General features: G+C 42.4%; 1 protein-coding gene and 1 pseudogene across 1 annotated transcript in view; one reads left to right on the top strand and one right to left on the bottom strand.

Moving 5' to 3' along the window:
* Positions 1-11,554, top strand: part of LOC147428965 (protein TORNADO 2-like) — a 53,099-nt gene extending 41,545 nt beyond the window's left edge. The window contains exon 3 of the mRNA XM_086494961.1: positions 11,123-11,554. Coding sequence (XP_086351087.1) covers positions 11,123-11,554 — 432 coding nt within the window. The remainder of the gene's footprint in view (positions 1-11,122) is intronic.
* LOC147428967 (uncharacterized) lies at positions 7-3,547 on the bottom strand (annotated as a pseudogene).
* Positions 11,555-20,290: the final 8,736 nt, after the last annotated feature.

A 20,290-nucleotide genomic window follows, 5' to 3' on the forward strand; every position in this document is an offset into this window, starting at 1 on the left:
AGAGAACTAAGTGAAATAATGTTTCACTCTCAAACCATTGACTTTAAAAGGATCTAAAGCTTCGTCAATGTCCAGAACTAACAAAGACCCATTAGTAAAGGTGTGAAGTACTTTAAAAGGACCTAACCATCGTATCTGCAGTTTCCCAGGAAATTTATAGTAACGACTATCATAAATTAAAACCTGATCGCCTCTTTGAAATTTCCGAACTTTGATATGGCGATCATGCCAAGCTTTACGTCGCTTTTGCATAGCCTCAAGACTTTGTAAGGCTAGCAATCACATCTCGTCGAGTTTGGTCAAGGTAAACAACCTATCTTTTAAAGATTCCTCTTCACCAAGTCTAGTAGATAAGTCAACCCTTAAGGTTGGAATCTTGTTTTCGATTGGAAATATGGCCACAACACCATAAACTAAAGTGAAGGGTGTATTTTGGGTTGCTACCTTAAAAGTGGTGCGATAAGCCCATAATGCTTCAAGTAATCGTTCATCCCAATCATGGCGATTATCAGCTACTATTTTTGTTAAAATACTACCGAATTTTTTTTCGGTAACTTCCACTTGCCCATTTGCACATGGATAATAAGGTGTAGACTTTTGATGTTTAATCTTATATAGCTCGATCAATTCCCTAATAGTGTCATTAAGGAAATGAGATCCAGGAAATGAGATCCTGGATCGCTAACCAACTCTAGTGGACAACCAAATCTTGTAATGATATCCTCGTAGAGGAACTTAGCCACACCTAAGGCTCTATCAGTTTTCAGAGGTTTAGCTTCAACCCACTTGGTAACATAGTCTGTACAGACCAAGTGGGTTGAAGCTAAACCTCTGAAAATTGATAGAGCCTTAGATGTGGGTGAGTTCCTCTATGAGGATATCATTACAAGATTTGGTTTTCCATTAGAGTTGGTTAGAGATTGAGGATCTCATTTCCTTAATGACACTATTAGGGAATTGACTGAGCTATATAAGATTAAACATCAAAAGTCTACACCTTATTATCCACGTGCAAATGGGAAAGTGGAGGTTACCAACAAAATTTGTGGTAGTATTTTAACAAAAATGATAGCTGATAATCGCCATGATTGGGATGAACGATTACTTGAAGCATTATGGGCTTATCGCACCCTTTTAACGTAATAACCTAAAATACACCATTCACTTTAGTTTATGGTGCTGAGGCCATATTTTCAATTGAAAAGGAGATTCCAACCTTAAGGGTTGCCTTATCTACTAGACTCGATGAAGAGGAATCTTTAAAAGATAGGTTGTTTACCTTGACCCAACTCGACGAGATGCGCTGGCTAGCCTTACAAAGTCTTGAGGCTATGCAAAAGCAATGTAAAGCTTGGCATGCTCGCGATATCTAAGTTCAAAAATTTCAAAGAGGCGATAAGGTTTTAATTTATAATAGTTGTTATTATAAATTTCTTGGGAAATCGCAGATACGATGGTTAGGTCCTTTTAAACTACTTCGGACCTTTACTAATGGGTCCTTGTTAGTTCAGGACATTGGCGAAGCTTTAGATCCTTTTAAAGTCAATGGTTTGGGAGTGAAACATTATTTCACTTAGTTCTCTATAAAGAAAAAAATGATATAAGGGTAAAACCATAAAAATATTTAAAAACAAAAACAAAAAAAATTACTTGTAGTAGTAGTTTGTTTATTTCTTTCTTGCTTTAGAGTGAGTGTTAACAATGGTTACTCTATGGCAGGGATAATTTCCATGTCATCATCACATTTTTTCTATTTCATCCACATTTGGTGAGTCATGGATACCTCTATCGATTATTTGTTTACTGTGTTCAGACCTTTCATTCGTGGGTTAGGCATAGAGACTGTTGTCGGCATGATTGATGATATACATGAGGTAGAATGGCTATTACGATGGTGGGCCATGGGTTTTGACTTAGAGGTGCATGACTGGGATTAGTTACGTTTTTTTATTACTCTTTTTGGGTATTTTTGTGAGAATGACCCTATCGCATTTATGGAGATGTCTCTTGTCTTAGATGAGGATATCATGGTTGACCCCATAGAAGATTTGGAGTTTATTACTCTTGATGATGAGGATGAGTGAGGGGGTACCCTTGGGTTTACCTAGGGGGTTATATCATATATTGTTGCCTAGACAGCAAGAAACACTCCAATATGGCCAACCACAATGCTATGGAGGGAGTCTTCAGCATGCAGCACCTTTTGGCTCAGCCAATGCACCTACACTATTCCGTCATATGTAGCGAGAGGCTTTTAGAAAAAAACAAAAACAACAAAACAAAACCACAAAAATACAAACAAATAAAAAAATCACAAAAATCCAAAAAGAAATGTTTCCTTTTATGTTTGATTTTCTATTTTATTCAAAACAAAACTCTAAAAAAACAAAACCACAAAGAAAACAAAAAAACAAAAACCCATAAAAATTAAGAGTAGGATAATTACATTCCTTTAGGGGGAGTGTAGTCTAATCTTTTTTGCAGAACCTAACAATTTTGTATGAAGAAGATACATGTTACAAATTGGAGCTGATTGTCAAAGTTGTATTTGGGGATGTAGTTCTACAGTGGAGCATTTTCAAGCAGATTAAATAGGTGGTTTATTTCTATCTATAATGTTCAATTTTTTCTTCTTCTTTTTTAGTTTTTATGCTTGTTGTAATAGATGTGTCACTGACATGTTAATACCACACTATTCATAGTCATATTAAACTTGTTAGCTTAAGGGTTTATATATTCGTTTTAACTTTCCTTTATCTAGACTTAACAATCACCGATCGGTGACCAAGCTATAGTTGCTGAGAGAAGTAGGTAAAGTGATTATTTAATACGGTCACTTTAGCTAAACTAGTTTTAACTTTCCTTTATCTAGACTTAGCAATCACCGATCGGTGACCAAGCTATAGTTGCAGAGAGAAGTAGGTAAGGTGATTATTTAATAGGGTCACTTTAGCTAAACTAGTTTTTGACTCTCTCTCTCTCTCTCTCTCTCTCTCTCTCTCTCTCTCTCTCTCTCTCTCCCCTCCTCTCTCTCTCTCAAATCAATGGCCATGGGATTAACTTAACTAGACAAAGAAAACAAAACCTTGAGTCAAAGCTGAAATAGAACAATCAAGCTCACTGTGGACAGTGTTAGAAAGCATCGGAGTGAAATTGGTGTTTGTTGGCAAGTCTTTAAAAAGCTTCGTAGTCCTTGAAACTTATTCCTGCACTGTCACACACCTCTATCATCTCCTAAGGTGAAACAATGCTCTTTAGCTCACTAAAATACTTCTAGTGCAAAACTTTAGCAATGCTAGCATTGGATGGATCATTCAATAGCTCCACCAACTCCTTTGGTTTGATGATATCCTGCAACATAGTATGTCTGATTGTTTCAGCAATGAAATCAATTCCCATCATCGACTAAGCCAAGTTCCTACATATTGAAATAATATTACAGCAACCTACAAAAAATGTATGAAATTAAAAGCTTGCATTTGTATTCGTACCGAGTTTGATGGATACGTTTCTTTTGAGCTGTACCGCTTGAAGATATCATAGACATCGCATGTCTCTTGCGCTTGCGAATGTGATAGCCCAATGGAATGTGTGTGAGATGATCGATTCGCCGGTGCATATTACGTGCAATGTGTTGTAGCTGAACATAATTGTCTAAAGGACGCTCTTGCTCCATTTTTTATGCTCTGCCTTTTACTATAAGCTTTGACATCTCGTCATTTAGATGCTTCATCTTCTCATTGGCTTTCTCTCTGACTTGCTGAATGTCTTTCACGTACTTCTCTTGGAATGATGAATAGGTAGCTTAGAGATGTTTTCTTGCTTCCCTTTCATTAAAAAAAGGTGAATGTAATCTCCAGCAGTAGCCAAACAGTCCGTCTCTCCCATCTCTAATAAAACGCAATAGTTCAGTGACATTACGGAAAGTTGGTGATGCATTGGTCCTTGGATCGCGAGGGTAAACATGGCCGTCAATCCATAAGTTGATTGCCTTGCATCCATGGTTCCATTTGAGGGGGTTCACTAAGTGTCAAACTACCATATCACGTGCGTTCAAGATATGTTTGTAAAACCTCTTATCTGTGAATTTTGTTAAGAATATAATGTATCCTCTTCTTTTAAAATCTATAAGTTTTTTTCAAATTTGAAAAAATAATGCCCTTTTGTATATATATTTTTGTAATTTTCAAGAACTTTAAATACCCTTCTATTGAACTCACGTGATAGGTTACATTTTTATTAGGTGATCTCCCTGAGGGTTCCGTAGCTGGTCTCCAACATTGAGATTAGATGTGCCAAGTTGCACAGTAGCATAATCCTGCTCTAAATGAGTATTTAATCGATATTGTTTTGACTTGTTAGTAATGTCTTGCAGTGGTAGGGGATTGAATGACATTTGTGTTAGTTAATCAAGAAAATTAGTGTTGGTCACTATTACAAGCAAGTGACGGTGGCTATGGAGGAAAGAAGTAGAGAGTAATTAGAGTTAGAAAAAAAGGATTATGTTGTGGAGGGAAGAAAGAGAGGGAGTGCAACTCAATCTCCTTTGAATTTGAATTGTTGATCATGACTGTAGAGAGAGAAATGTTGTTGTACACATAGGTAATGGAGTTTTCCATTGCACTGAGTTGGAGCTGGAGTGAGAGAAGCATGAGGGGGAGAGAGAGAGAGAGAGAGAGAGAGAGAGAGGGAGGGAGTGGGGGATAGAAAGACAATAACGGAAGAGAGAGTGGGAGAGACGATAGATTTACAACCTTGGAGGATCTGCACTTTTTCAGAAAGAGGCAGCCAAGAATGTTCCTGAAGGAGTACGAGCGGAAGTGCGAACTCGCTCTGTTGTAATGTGTAGAGCATAGTGAGTTCTTATTAGGTTTTTAATAAAGAATATGTGTACATACCTGGCGGCCCGCCCACTTACCTGGGCGACCACATTGGGCTTTATACCCCAACAACCTCCCACTTAAATTCCAATGTGGTACTTTAAGTATGAGAGAAGCTACTATACAAGCTAATATACAAGAGATGTAGAGAAGTGATGTACTACCCTACACCTAATTGCTTGCAAAAAAGCGCAAAGCTCTCTGAGGTAAGTCCTTTTGTAAGTAGATCAACAGGATTTTCTATTGTGTGAACTTTGACAAGCTGAATTTGCTTATCCTCGAGCATTTCCCTGATGAAATGATACTTCACATCCACATGCTTTGTATTTGAGTGATAAACTGGATTGCGAGCCAATTGTATAGCACTCTGACTATCACAATATAACACATGCATCTCTTATTTGATTCCCAAATATGTTACTAGTTGATTAAGTCAAATTGATCTTTGCATGCCTCTGATGCTGCAACATATTCAGCCTCTGTAGTAGACTGAGTAACACAATCTTGTAATCTAGAACGCCATGATACTGCTCCACCAGCCAATGTAAAGAAATACCCTAACGTAGACCTTTGGTTGTCTAAGTCACCTGTATAATCTGAGTCTGTAAAACCCTTTACACTTAGCTTTCTGGTATTTCAATATTCCTTTCACTGTCTCCAAATGTTTCTTGCCTGGGTTTGACATGTATCGAATTACTACTCCCACTGCAAATGCAATGTCTGGGCGAGTAGCAATCATTGCATACATCAAACTACCCACTGCAGACGCATATGAAATCTTATCCATTTCAGCCTATTCTTCCTCAGACAGAGGACAATCTTGTTTGCTAAGTTTCACATATGGTGGCAATGGAACACTCAATGCCTTTCCCTTCTCCATATTGAAATGTTGCAAAACCTTGTCAATATACTCTGTATGAGATAACCAAATCAACTTCTTTGATCTGTCTCTCTCAATGCACATACCAAGTATATGACTTGCCTCACCCATGTCTTTCATGTCAAACGATTCTGCCATCTTTGACTTCAAAGCTGAAATTTCTTCCAAGTGCTTTCCAGCAATCAACATGTCATCCACATACAAAATAAGGAACAACCAACTGCCATCCTTAGCCTTCTTTGTATATAGACAGTGATCGAACTCACTACGTTTGTAGCCTTGAGAAAGCATAAACTTGTGGAACTTATGGTACCATGCCCTCGGCAATTGTTTTAAGCCATAAAGACTCCTTAAAAACTGGCATACCAAATCTTCCTTGCCTTTCTCAACAAACCCTTATGGCTGCTGCATGTAAATTTCCACATCTAAATCACCATGCAAGAACACTGTTTTGACATCCATTTGGTGCAACCTCAAATCTAATATGGCAACCAATGCAAGAAATCATCTCAATGTAGTCATCTTGACCACCGGAGAGAAGACTTCATCAAAGTCAATGCCTTGTTCTTGCTTAAAGCCCTTGGCAAAAAGCCTTGCTTTGTACTTTGGTTGACTATCACGAGCGGTGATCTTATACCTGTAAACCCATTTACAAGGTAGAGCCTTTTTTCCCTGTGGTAATTTAACTAGCTTCCATGTCTGGTTCTTATGCAGAGTTTTCATCTCTGACTGCATGGCCAATTGCCAATTCCCGGAGTCCTTCATTTGCACTGCTTCCTTGTAACATGAAGGCTCATTGCAATCAGTCAACATGACATAGTTCATAGATGGAACAATCCGATCAGGAGGTCGCGTGATACGTCCAGATTTATGCAAAATAGGTGGCTCAGGCTCAGCCACAACCTGTGGTTCCACTCTATCATGTCCTTGCTCCTCTTGAGCCCTGACATTTTGTCTTGCACGTGCAGGTCCATCTTCTTGGAAGACAACTCTTCTAATCTCCTCAACCCTCTCTAGTTTAGAATGATATTTGGCTTCATTAAAGTGAACATCATTGCTGCTGATAACCTTTCTGGATTCGGGATCCCAAAGTCTGTACCCCATCTCACCAGAATTACCATAGCCTAGAAAGATGCACTTTCTACTCTTTGGATCAAGTTTGTTCCTAAATTCCTTTGGAACGTGAGTATATGCCTCACAGCCAAAGACTCTGAGATGCTTGTATGAGGGCACCTTGCCTCACCATACCATCTCTGCCACACTGAATCCTTCTGCAAAACCTTGCTAGGAGATCTATTTATAAGATGAACAGCTATTGATACAGCTTCAGTCCAAAACCCATTTGGCAGTTGTGCATTAGACAACATAATTCTGACCTTCTCTTGTATGGTCCTATTCATCCTCTCAGCAACACCATTTTGAGGAGGATTGTAAGGAGCAGTAAGTTCACGTTTTATCCTTTTGACTCACAAAATTCTTGAAAGGCCTTTGAAACATACTCTCCACCATTGTCAGTGCGTAAGCATTTAAGCTTCTTGCCACTTTGATTCTCCACAAGTGTCACAAACGTTTTGAAAACACTAAACGCTTCATCCTTGTGCTTGAGAAAGTAAACCCATACTTTCCTCGAGTAATCATCTATAAATGTCATAAAGTAAGAAGCTCCCCCTAGAGATAGGTTAGGCATAGGTCCACACAAATCACTATGAACAAGTGCCAACTGTGTATCTCTTCTACTGCTTCTATGCTTATGTGACTACTGTGTTTGCTTACCATACAGACAATGTTCACAGAATTCAAAATCATTAAATGAAAAGCTAGGCAAATAACCAGAACGAGACAAGAAAGTTTCCATTCCCTTCTTGGACATATGTCCTAACCGGCTATGCCACAAAGAAACGCTCAGCTGCTCGGTTACATTGATTACATTTTTACATTAGGAAAAATATGGACTCTCCTTGGGCCTTTTTGATTAGTGAAGGCTTAAGGGAGAACCAATGAGAAGGCTCTTGGGATATCACCTAGAGGGGGAGGAATGGTAGGGGTGCAGCCTAATTGTCTCCCTCTTCAATGCTTGGTTCTTAGAGAGAGGTGGGAGGTAGGCTAGGGGGGGGGGGGGGGGGGGGGGGGGGGTAAATAGGAGGAGAGAGGTGTCATAAAAGAGGGAGGGACCCCCCAAAAAAAACGCGCATGCTTAAAAACCCAAAAAATTGATTTTTTTTTTAAAGTTTCAAAGTTGACCCATTTGCCTCCAAAACTGCCCCAAAACATAAACTAACTTTAAAAAGTCAATTTTTCCCCCCAAAATCCACTTTTCTCTCTCTCCCTCATTACTTTTCTCTCCCACACTCTCCTTCTTCTCCTTCCTCCCATTCTCTCTCTACAGTCAAGGCAGCCATAGCCAAAAGCTTTCCACCACTCTCTTCCTCTCTCTCCATAGCTCCCCCTTCTCTCACACCTCCAGCAACCCTCTACAGTCCCACACTCCATAGCCCACAGCTCCACTATCCTCTCTACCTCTCACTCCTCTCTTTCTCTATCTCCACTGTCAAAGCCACCATAGCCACCATAGGCAGCTCACCTCACCCTCCCCTCAGCTTCTCATTCTCTCTCCACAGTACTCAACTCTTTCAAATCCCTTCCTAAGCCCAACTTCCCAAGCATGTCCACGCATAGACGGCCCAAACCAGAGATAGAGGAGATTGTGTTGCACAACACAAAAGACTCAGAGGGGGTATGGATCCCACAAGTGTTCAAGAAGGGTGCATGGATCTACATGCAACCGTCACGTGTTGGACCTCATCGTGCACGGTGTCGAGGCGTATTGGAACGTCAGTGGAAGGGTCGGCTATTGACATTCAAAGAAACAAAGTCCGGAATGGTGGCCATCGTGGAACATGTCTACAGTGTAGCTGAGCTCCACCTTAAGAGAGCTTCTACTCAATTTGCACCTCATTGTAAGTTTTCATGGTTTAGCTATCCCATGCATATGTCATGTTTACGTTTATGTGATCATTATGTTTAACTAAGGACATTTGTAAAGATGTTTTTCCATCCAGCTTAGTTGAGGAGCAGCCGCTTGAGTGCCTCTCAGGCACGTTCATGGTTGTGCATGCTCACATTGGGGAGCTTATGTTTCCTAATGTTTCATCAAAAAAACTTACCGAGCAGCGAATATTCATGTACTCCCACAAGTACGTGGTGCCGAAGTCAAGCCAAAGCTATGGTAGGTTAGAAGCCGTGGAGACACCCTCATTGCAGAGTGCAGAATGGCCAACTCCAGACCATTGGGCTTTGCTTTCTTTCAAGCGCAAGGTGCTGCAACATTTCCAAGGGTCCCTAAATTTTGGTAAGGCAACCAGATCGGTGGGTCTCAGTTGGCATTGTCCCTTTCATTTTTTTGTGCATGCATTCCGCTCTCTACCGATTGTAGAAACACCAACAATGTTTGTTTGCAAAGAAGTTGACATAGATGCAATGGACACCATTCTAGGTGTCAATTGGGGCTATGTTGACTATTTGCATGATGGTGACCGTTATAAGTGCAATGTGTCCCCCAGACAGCTTTGCCTTCGGTATTTGAAAGCAAGGTGCACCTTGTATGCATGGTTTAGCTATGAGAGGTGGATGCACAAACGTGGAAAATGGATACCCTTGCAGCTGACATCCAAAGAGATTCAATCCTTTGAAATTCGTGTCCGCATGCCCAATAACGAGGTGGAGGTGGTTGCAGTGAATCCACATTGGACTCTTGCCAATCTTCGGGAACACTTTGTCATAATGGGATTCGAGGATGTCGGTAATGCAAGTTTCAAACTAGAACAACGCAAGGACTGCTTTGTGCTTCCTTAGCTACCTTTTCTTATTTTCTGTGGGTTTTTGTATTTTGATTGCCCATTTTTGGTTGTATAGATTGGAAGGCGGATGGAGGCCACTATGCTTGTTTACAAAGATTGGGCTACAGACGAAATCATCTTGTCTAAGTGAATTGGCTTGTAACTTTAACCGTTTATATATTGGATATTTTATTAAATATTTTGAAAAGTTTTAAGGTGTTGTACTTGATTTTGTACTTGAGTTTTAAGGTGGTGTAAATTTATTTTTTAAATCCATATTTTTTATTTTTTTCGAGATAGAATATGTCTATATAAGGAGGACCACCTCCTCATTTCACCATTTTCATCCCAGCATTGCAATGAGACCTAGCATACCCAATCACGCAAAGAGAAGACATGGCTGCTACTAGTGCTTTAGATGCATTCCTTACTGAGGTTGGGCATGCAAATCGCCCTGAGCTTCAAGAGTTTTTCACAACCCAACCCGATTTGGAAACCACCTTGACCCTCCACTCTTAATCTCTTGAGCACATTACTTCATATATTTCCACGTGCATGGGGAGATTCATTGTTGAGTTACCAAACCGACCAGGGCAATGGGTCCCTGAAGTCCTTCTCCACCACATCTACCAAGGGGACAGGCCATTTCATCAGCGGCTTGCACGCTTTGCCACCATAGCACAACCCGCCGGACAATATGTGTGGCTTGAAGCTGATGATGTGCGAGCAATGCATAAGGGAAGGATCGGAAACACTTTTTTCTCTGTTTAGTCCATAATGATCTTCCTCCTTCATGAGTGCCCAACATGCCCTGACGTAGTGCTACCTCACTTGCAGATCGGAGGGGTATTGGCTGATGTGAAGGACCCCAAGCCCGCGGCCATTGACTCATCTGCAGAGGAGAGGACCCTTGCCTTGACCTACCGTGTAGGGATTCAAGGCCTCTTGGAGGCCTCTCCATCAGTCGGTTCATCCTCGGGACCGCCAGAAGGAACCACCACTCAGGATGCCATCCTTGAGGTAGAGATTACCCGCTTCTCCTCCATTGTGGTGGGTGGGGAGGAGTTTGTGTTTATGCACGATCTGGAGAAATCCTTTGAGCTTTGCATGGATGAGTGTTTCGCCATCCTCGATGCCCATGGAAAGTTTGAGCTTGATACCACCACCTCCCATGACGATGATCTCCTACTGCCCATGGGGAATACTTTGGCGGACACAGTGGCGATCGCACAAGCCGAGGTGGCAGCGGCCGAGCAGGCCAAGGTCTCTGAGGAGGAGTTTCTGGCCGTGTAAGCCATGTATTTGGCTAAACGCGCAAGAGTGGATTCACCACCACCTGCTGCAACACCTGTTTTGCTTGATCCAAAGGGGAAGTCAAGCGTGGATCTTTACTTGCACCCGGATGCCGATGAGGAGGATTGTAGACAAGAGGTATAAATGCTCACTTACATTTGATTGTTACAAATGATTTTGTTAATGTTATATCATAACTCTGTGCCATATCTCAGAAAACCTATGTTCTGCAGGATGTTCTGGAGGTTGACGCCTGGGCGCAACGGTCAGGGGGGAGGAGGACGCCGTTCAGACCTCAAGCGGAACTTGCTCACTACCTCGGCACACTTCCCATTGGTGTTGTGGTGTTTGTCCATGCCGACTACTCTCCCAATGGTCGCTACAACATTTTTTCTCTCCGTTCACTCTCCAAGGCGTTGTGTTTAACAACACTTGCCCAAACGGCCAACCTTGTAGTGCTTGTAAAGAAAGATTTTGCAATATCCACTTTCGGTGTAAACTTTCGCAGGCGCCTTATTGCCCATGTCGGCATGAACCAAGCTGTAGGGGTTAATGACACCCAAGAAATCACAACCACTTTACTTAACAGGGAGCCACCCCAAAAGGCCAAGCACCAGAAAATTGTAATTACAAAGATCCTAAAGCAAAAGCCGGATATCATGTAAAGCATTGATTTCTTTAATGAAACTACTTTTTACTGTCTATGACTCTCTTTCTTGCAAGGTTTTGAATTTCTTATATGTTGGGTTTCCATTGTGTATGAGAAGAACCATAATTTTTGCTATGACTACTAAAGGGTTTGGCAGGCATTAAAATTTTAAAAATGTATACTTTGTTATTTCTATGCTTCCAAAGTTATGTATGTGCCTAGTAAAGGGCTTGGAAGTGCCTAAACAATGCTTCCACAAGGGCGCGCATTAGGGCTTTCCATCAGTAGATGAAGTGTGCAAATGCGCACCCTTGTGGCAGATGAATTTGGACACATCTAAGAGCATACCCAAGTACAAAACAGAGTTTCAAGGCATTAATACCCAATTGCAAAAGATAAACACATGGATACCCAGGTAACCTTAAGTCCATCTTGCCCCAGATACCTAAAGATGTATTAACAAACCACAACTATGGCAATATCTAAACCCTTCTTGGAGATTAGGAGCATATCCAGTTATAAAATAGAGTGAGAAGACAATAATACCCAGCTGCAAAACAGGAAGACATGGATACCCAGGTAACCTTAAGCCCATCTTGCCCCAGATACCTAAAGTTGTATTAACAAACCACAAGAGTAAACTTTGTGGCAATATCTAAGCCCTTCTGGAGTTTAGGACTGACATGGAGTAAGGGGGAATGGATTCCAGCAGCATCTATGCTAATTGAAGCATTGAAGCAAACAAAACATACTTATTGCTTGTCAAAATTGTCTGGAAACCACTCGAGAGTGTCAGCAAAGCACTAGGAGAGGCTGCCACAAGGGCGCGCATTATGTCCATCCATAGGCCTCTGGAAGCCTCAAATGCACGCCCTTGTGGCAGCCAACTTGGGGGCATTCCAAGCCATTTTGAACACATTGTAGATGTTTTTGCCATGCAATAGTGAGTCACATAGAATGGATACATCAGGAAGTGCATGCCCCACTTAGCCAAGGTGCTAAACGTAGGCAATTTTTCACAATAACAAGCTAATGGCTACATACATACAATAGAAGGTAGACAAAACTTGAACCACTGCTACATTGCATGGTGCAGAATTAAAACAATACATTGCGCACTGGGGTATACAATAAAAGACGCTTATATTCAAATTCTTCCCAATACAATGCACAGAGTGGGATATAGAATCAAAATACGCTTGTATTCAAATCCTTCCTAATCTTGGAGTTCCGTAAATACAAAAAGGTTGATGCCTAATTACAAGCTACTCCTCATGGCGCAAACAGCGAGCAAGCTGCATATCCTTGGTCATAATGGTTACACGCTTTGCATGGATGGCACAGAGGTTAGAATCCTCGAATATGCCAGTTAAATATTGCTCTGCTGCCTCTTGGACTGCCTCTATGGCCACATTGCCCATCCGAAACTGAGTGTTGTACAATTGCAAAACCTCCCTGCATAGCCTTGCAAAAGGGGCCCTCTGAATCAAGAGCTCAGTTCTCTTTTGATAGTGTCGAATCTCCGCAAAAGCATGGCTGTGCTTTCGTACCTTCTGAGGTCGACGTGGAGGTGCATTTTTGGCACGAGTCGGGGCAGCTTGCTTCCTCTTCTTGTAGACAATGCTCTTTCTTTTTTTTTTCTGCACAGGCACTTCCAACACCTCATAATCGGATTCCAACCCACTCTCCATCTGATTCGTGCTCTTCACTATCGACCGGATGTGATGGTGTAGGTCCACTCCCTTTAGGAAGTGTCTTACCCCCAATAGACATGTGAGCCTGATAAGTTTGTATTTGGACACCAACCCATGGGGCATCTTCATCCGTTTGTGTCTCTTCGGAGCCTTCTGACGACTGCTTTTGGCTGTTTGTTTCTTTGCCTTGGTCGCTCTCATCCTCCCTGTTGCCATCAGAATCGTTGGAGTCCGATGAATAGACAACAAGACGATGCTTCCGTCTCTCTTTTGCTGTTGTAGAGGACTGGCCATGTTGATTTGAAGCTCCAGCTTCTTCTGTGTGGACTTCACCTTGAGCTTGTGAAGTTCCAGCTTCTGTTGCTGTACCTTTGAGTCATTGGCCATCCTGCCCCTCTGGATATGAAATCCTAGCCGTTTGTTTTGTTCGTGCCATGGTTTCACCTAGTAGGGAAGATGACAAAATGAGCCCCTTCAACCCCTAATTAGGTTTTTCTGAGATTTGGACCCTTTCACACTATGCGGCCAATTGAGTGAAACTCAAATAAAGAAATTGAATTGAACAACTAAACCAGGATCATGCGGACGGCTGACGCGACACCCAAACGCTGCCTTTTCGATATTTAGTTGCACGCCAAGCTTCGTGGCCGAGGGACGCTCGCGAGCGTTTCCACTTCTCGGATGTTGCAGTACGGGAAGCGTTGCGTAACTGCTTTGCTAACATCGATTCTCTTGCTTTCTCAATAGTACGAGTTCTCCCAAAGGTGTGCCTAAAAAACCAATTAAACATCTCTTGGAGGTAGTTGGAGTGTGAACTACCACCACCATGCCGAGTATTCTTGAAGTAGACTCCTTTTGCTCGATAGTGGGACTTCTCCATGCCTTGTGTACTCCATATATCAAGCGAACCATAGCGGTCCATGAAGTATGCACCATGCGCATAGAGAATGTGCTAAAACAACCAAAAAGGAGATAAGCGAATAGAAAAGTTACATTTTCAAACATTGCATATGTATTAAGTCCGTTAAAACAAACCATGTAGTGTGTAATCTTACTTTCAGACCATCCGTCCTTAGCGGCCTTTGTGAATTCATAAAGCACCTTCTTGAACTCTTCTCGCTGCTCAATGGTGGTGCTTGAAAGATTCATCAATTGCACAACCTTTTGAAAGGATGACCATACTAGCTTGCGTTGGTTAGCAACCTCCACATTGGGATCTTTGTCCGTCGTGCATGAACACAAATCTTTCCACAACTCCCACCGCTTCTCACTTGCTAGATCGACACTTGCCTTGGATACCTGCATTGGAGACTTTGACATCTTCTTGAAAAATCGACGTGCTTTGGCTCCATTCATGGAAACCTTCTATGCCACCTCATATGTTTTCTCCCTACAAGTCTCTGCTACAATGTTCACCCTTGATCGGTGACATCCAATCTCGTTAAGGAGCGTCTCCACCCCCTGCAAGGAGTCTTTTGACCGTTGAAGGGGCTTCATTGTGAAAGCATAATCAATGTGATGCTTTAAGATCCTATCAAATATTCGCATAAATGCATGCAATGTGCAAAAGTGAACATTGTTGAGGGAGAAGGGAATTATGGGGTTCCACCCAGGATCTTTGCTATCCCTATTGGGCACCTGCAGCATATCACATGAAAGAACCGAACTTTGCCACTCCCTACTTATATGGTCATCATTATCATCGTCCTGACCTTCCACTTGAGTTGCTCGACTTGTCTTGTGTCCTTTCGTACAGAATGGACAGGGAAGTAAAGAATTTGCACCTTGTTTGCATCCAAGCATGCACTTTATGGTCTTTAGATCACCACCTAAATGCCATTCAACATCAAACTCCCCACGTCCTGGAACCATGAGCTTCTCACCGTTTATTTGAGCTTTAATGACCTCTATGACCCATGGGATTCTACTGAAAATCCATGCAAGGACTTCATGTGTCTCTTTCGGAACTTCAATTGTACCAAGACACCATATATCCTTCTCTGATTGCACACTAAAAGAGGGCTTTGTTGCTTCACTCGAACTGCAAGATTGCTTGGCATAAGCTAGGGCTTCATTCATAAGCGTGATGCTCATTCTCTCCAACTTTCTCCCTTTAACAATTACACACTCATCCAACTTCAGCACGAACACAAGCTTGCCTTCAAGAACTGCCAACAACATAAAGCCTCAGAATGCATGTTATGACACATCATAGAGCATGTAGGCAACTCTAAACTAACCTGCATTACTCAAATTGTAGAAAACAGCCATGGACTGCTGCAATCGTATCAAGTCCACAAAGATATTGTTGAATTTGGTGTAAACAAACCCTTCGGTCTGCAACACACTGTTAGAAACAACACCGCTTTCCTTCCCGCGGACCTTCCTTCCTTGTGATTTGCTACGGAGCGGCTGAAGAGGCATCGTGTCTTCAATATACAAGTAGTCCCGTAATCGGTGAACAACATCTTCATTTGCACCTTCTTGGAAATTTGCACTCTGTGAGGAAGTGGGAATAGGTTTTCCGAGACTCCTCGACTTCTTAATGCATCTTTTAACACTTGATGTATTGCTTGATAGCCCTTCGTACTAATCCCAACAGCATCACAAATATCCTGAACATCTAGATCAATGACAATATTAGAAAAATCTCTAAGAACTCTCTTAGTGATTGCGTCTTTCAAGTGTTTTGCCTCTGGAGCATCAAGCATCCCAATAAAATCCTCTTTGTTGAAACAAGAACGAAGTAAAGTAGCCCTAGCTGACGCATTCTCGCCGCCGCACGTTTCTTGGACGAAGTTCCTATTGCCCAAAACAACAATGATGAGCCGTATTAAACTTAAACAACATGAGAGATAGAACATGTTACCTCATAGCTGTCACCCTTCGTTTTCTTGCACCTCCACGTGGTGCAAGAGTCTGAATTTCGGACAACTCTTGTTTCCTCACCCTACCTCCCATGGCAGTACTCTTCATGTGTGAAAGAGTATCCTCAAGCTTTTTAATTACATTTTCCTTGGTTGTGATGGTGCTCTTTGCCTCCTCAAGCGCACTAGTAGCTGTTTGCATCTGAGCTTGAAGATTGTGGAAACTCCCATTGAGCAACTGCCAATGACGCAAGTAGATCTCGGACCGCGTAATCTCGTGTTTGTTGAGTCTCTTGCAGTAGCCCAACAAACCTTGCTCTCCATCTCCAACGTATTGCAACAGTGATGGAATGTTTGTAAAAGACGGATGAACATTGAGAGAAGGATCCTTTGGATACAAGCATCCGTCTGTCCAGAGATCCACATTCTTCTCCCCTTGAGCGCGGCGTTCGTTGGCTGAAGGTAATGTACCCAAGCATGTTTTCTTTGTCGGAACATACTTTTGAGGTAGGCGTAGGAAAAGCCTTGGAGACCTACCGCGTGAAAAGCTTGCTGGGACATTGGTCACGTCGTCAAGAGGCATTGTAGGATGGAGAGATGGAGCTTGAAGGATGGAGAGATAGAGCTTGTAGGATGGAGAGATGGAGCTTGAAGGATGGAGAGATAGAGCTTGTAGGATGGAGAGATGAAACTTGAAGGATGGAGAGATGGGTGCGTAGGTGCAGCAGCAGGTGCAGGTGCAAGGGGGATGGGTGTAGGAGAGGAGCTTTGATTAGGAGAGAGAGTTTTCAATTTTGGGGGGAATTTTCTAAAAGTTTGGAGGGAGTCAAAAAATGTTGAATTTTGAGTAATTTAACTTAAAAAACTTTTTTTTATTATGTGTATATGTTGGGGGTACTTTTTAGGGGGCAAAAGATTTTTTTTGAAAGTTTTTGAAAAAAGTCATTTTTTTGACCTCTTTGACCCACGGATTTGCTTAGGTGGCATGGGAGAGTTAAGAGGCCACTTACAAGTTGGCCAAAAAGGTAGAGGGAGAAGACCCCCTACCCCCCTACTTTTCAAATGGTTTACCCCTCCCTTCCCTACTTTTTAAATGGTCCCCCCCCCCCCCCCCCCCCCCCCCCCCCCCCCCCCCCCCCTTCCCCCTACCTTTTTAGGGGTCAAAGGTGGAGGAGACCCTACCAAAATAGCCCCATTCAAAGCCTTTATCCCCCTTAATCTTGGCAGGCTTCCTTTAAATTAGGGATTCTTACAAGGCCCATGGAGAGTCCATTTTTTTCCTAATGAGAGACATTTGATACATAAATCATGTAAAGTCCTCCAGACTTTACTCCATGTGCTACTATCATAGAACCCTTGGATATCTTCCACATGTTCTGTCCAAAAGTGGTGACGTTGTCAGAAGTTTCTTGGAGCAAGGGATTGTTCATATGTACATACACATGCATGGTGCATCGAATAAAGGATTGCCTATTTTCCTTAGCCAGGTGGTTACCTGGGGCCCACGTGTGTACAGGTAGGACAGGGGGTACATAGTGTATCGATTTTCATTATTACCAGTACTAGTGTGTTTTTTCTACAATAATGAGGAGTTGGTAGCGCGTAAAACTTCTCGAGGAAGCTATCGGCGGGCCGACGACGTGAGGTAAGCGAGTGCGTTAGATGGCATCTAGTGGCGTCAAGAGGCCGAATGGGGTCAATATTTGCACGTGGATGAGTACGGACACAACGTGGATGTTTTCTTGTGATAATTATGCAGAAAGGTCATCATGAGGACCATATTTTGGGGCCACTTCATGTGGTTGCAAGACGCATTATTGGAAAAAGCAGAGTGCTAGGTGTGCGGATGATGCAAAAAGGTGACAACTATGCACTGCGAGGTCAGTTTTTGGCCTGTTCGGGGTCCGTTTGAGGTCATCTAAAAGGCCAAGGGTGCCCAACTAATAAAGCTAAGTGTGGGAAATGAAAAAAAAGAGAGAAGACTAGAAAAAACGTGGAGAAGAGAGGAGAAACAGCCGCAGGTGTGTTTTTGGGGTTTTTGGAGCTTGTTTTGGTCGTAAATTGCTCATCCGATGTTGGATTTGAGCACTTTGACATAGTAGACTGGGGTTTTGGGCCGTTTCGGACGCGATGGCGCTCTCCATTTTTTCAAATTCCTCACTCTTTTTCTGCTATTTTGGCTGTGTAAGTTTCTCCTATGAGCGAAGCTTCTGCTCCAATTTGTGATTATATTTGGTATCTTTTACCCATATTGTGTGAGTTGTTTGCCCCATTGGTATTGGCCCAAGCTCATTTGTATCTAAACATCAGAAATTATCCTCTTTTGGACTGAGTTTTTTGGGTGGGTGTGTGTGTGTGTGTCTCTGTGTGGAGTGAGCAAGTGGATAGTCTCTCTCCTCTCACTCCAGAGGTGTATTCCCTGTCTCGGCCAGGTGTGTTGTGTAAGCCAAGTGGTTCCCCATAGTGTGTGTTTGTATCATTCCAAGAGTGTGTGTCGGATCGTTATAGAGGCGCTGTGTGTGTTTTCATCCCGCTCACATTCTTTTGGCGCCCACACGGAGGATCTTCTTCGAGTACCTTCTACTTCGAGCTTCAAGCTTCGAGATTCGGGATTACAGGTTGCAGGTTGCAGATTACAGGTTACAGGGATACATACAGGTACAGGTGATTCACACAGGTATAGGTAGCTGGAGTACAGTGATATACTAGCAGTGGTGTCACTTGTAGTTGTCGTGGGTATGCATCATTTGGCGCCTGTTTGAGCGCATTTTCTGCTGGATTGTACGTTACTTGTGGAAACTGCCATGGTACGCCTTTGTGGAACCATATATGGTTTTATTTGGCAGTCCCAGTCATTTCTGAGTGTTGGTCTGGAAGATAGTCATTTCTGAGACTTGACTATACGCGATTTGCATAAGCCTTCGTGTGAGGGTCGATAGCGTGAGGTTTTATTGAGCTGGGGGATTCTCAAATGTGGAGATCCTTTCGGTGATACAAGTAGCTGGAGCACCCTTTTCGTGACCTCGCCATAGGCTATGTACTAGTGAGTCCTATTTGATGCTCGGGTTCTATTGTTGACAGTTTATGCATACATATACAGTCTATATTTTGGGTTCCTACTGCTCTACTTCTGGGGAAACTCTGCCAAAATTTTTCCGAGTTGTGATGGCTTTTTTTTTGTCTTTTGAGCCATTTATGCTGTGATGCTGCTGAAATTTTGGCAAAATCAGAGGATAAGTCAGGTGTGCCTTCTTGGGAGTTGCATGGTTGACTTTAATAGATGATCAAAATGGACCTCAATTCACTCCATTTCATTTAACTCAAAGAATCCAGATAAATGTTCATGTGTCTAGGAAGATTTTTTTCCAGCAGCGCATAGTCTTTATGTTCGGGCCAAGAAGATTACGAGAGATCTTGGAATGCCCTTTGCCTGTTGTAATTCCGATGATCAACTATGAAAACTCATTTGATGTGCATGTGTTTGTCCTTATCTAAAGTTGAGCTCCATTGAAGTTTCTGGGAATTGAGTCAATAAAAGTTTTGGGTTCTTGCACGTGTGTTTAAAGGGGCTCTCAAAGAATTGTAACTTGGGTAGCCATGGATTTCTCTTATCCGGAGTTTCATGGAAGAAGTGATGAAGATGTGGAAGATTTTTTGGAAAAGATGGAAGCTGTCTGCATTAGCAACCAAATTCATGACCCTGCGTAGATGTTACGTCTTCTCCAAATTTGTTTGAAGAGTGATGCACGAGTCTGGTCCAAAACATTTGAAGAGGAGTTGCGTGCAGCGGATCCACCTGTAAGATTGAGTTGGGACAATCTAAGGCATGGGTTGGAAGTGGAGTTTGTGAAGATAGAAGATCCTGACAAAGTGTGGCAAGAAGTACAGGCTTTAGTGCAAAAGGAAGGTGAGCCAGCAGATGCGTACATACGTAAGTTCTCATTGGCATGGGAGCGGATGTGCAAGGCCTTAGCACCACAGGTATCCCCGCTTGACATGATGAAGAAGGACAGGTTCTTGGCTGGTCTTTGGGAGAATATACGTTGGAGAGTGGAGCTAAAGAAGCCTAGGACATATGAAGATGCATTGGAGGTAGCAAGGAACAAAGAGTGGAAGTTGAGGAAAATGAGCCAGTTAGGGGTGGAGTCTTTGCCTATGAGGTCTGAATTTCAGCCTATGGACTCTTTACAA

The sequence above is a fragment of the Adiantum capillus-veneris genome, chromosome 22 (assembly GCF_014529385.1).
Source record: "Adiantum capillus-veneris isolate H3 chromosome 22, ASM1452938v2, whole genome shotgun sequence".
NCBI lineage: Eukaryota > Viridiplantae > Streptophyta > Polypodiopsida > Polypodiales > Pteridaceae > Adiantum > Adiantum capillus-veneris.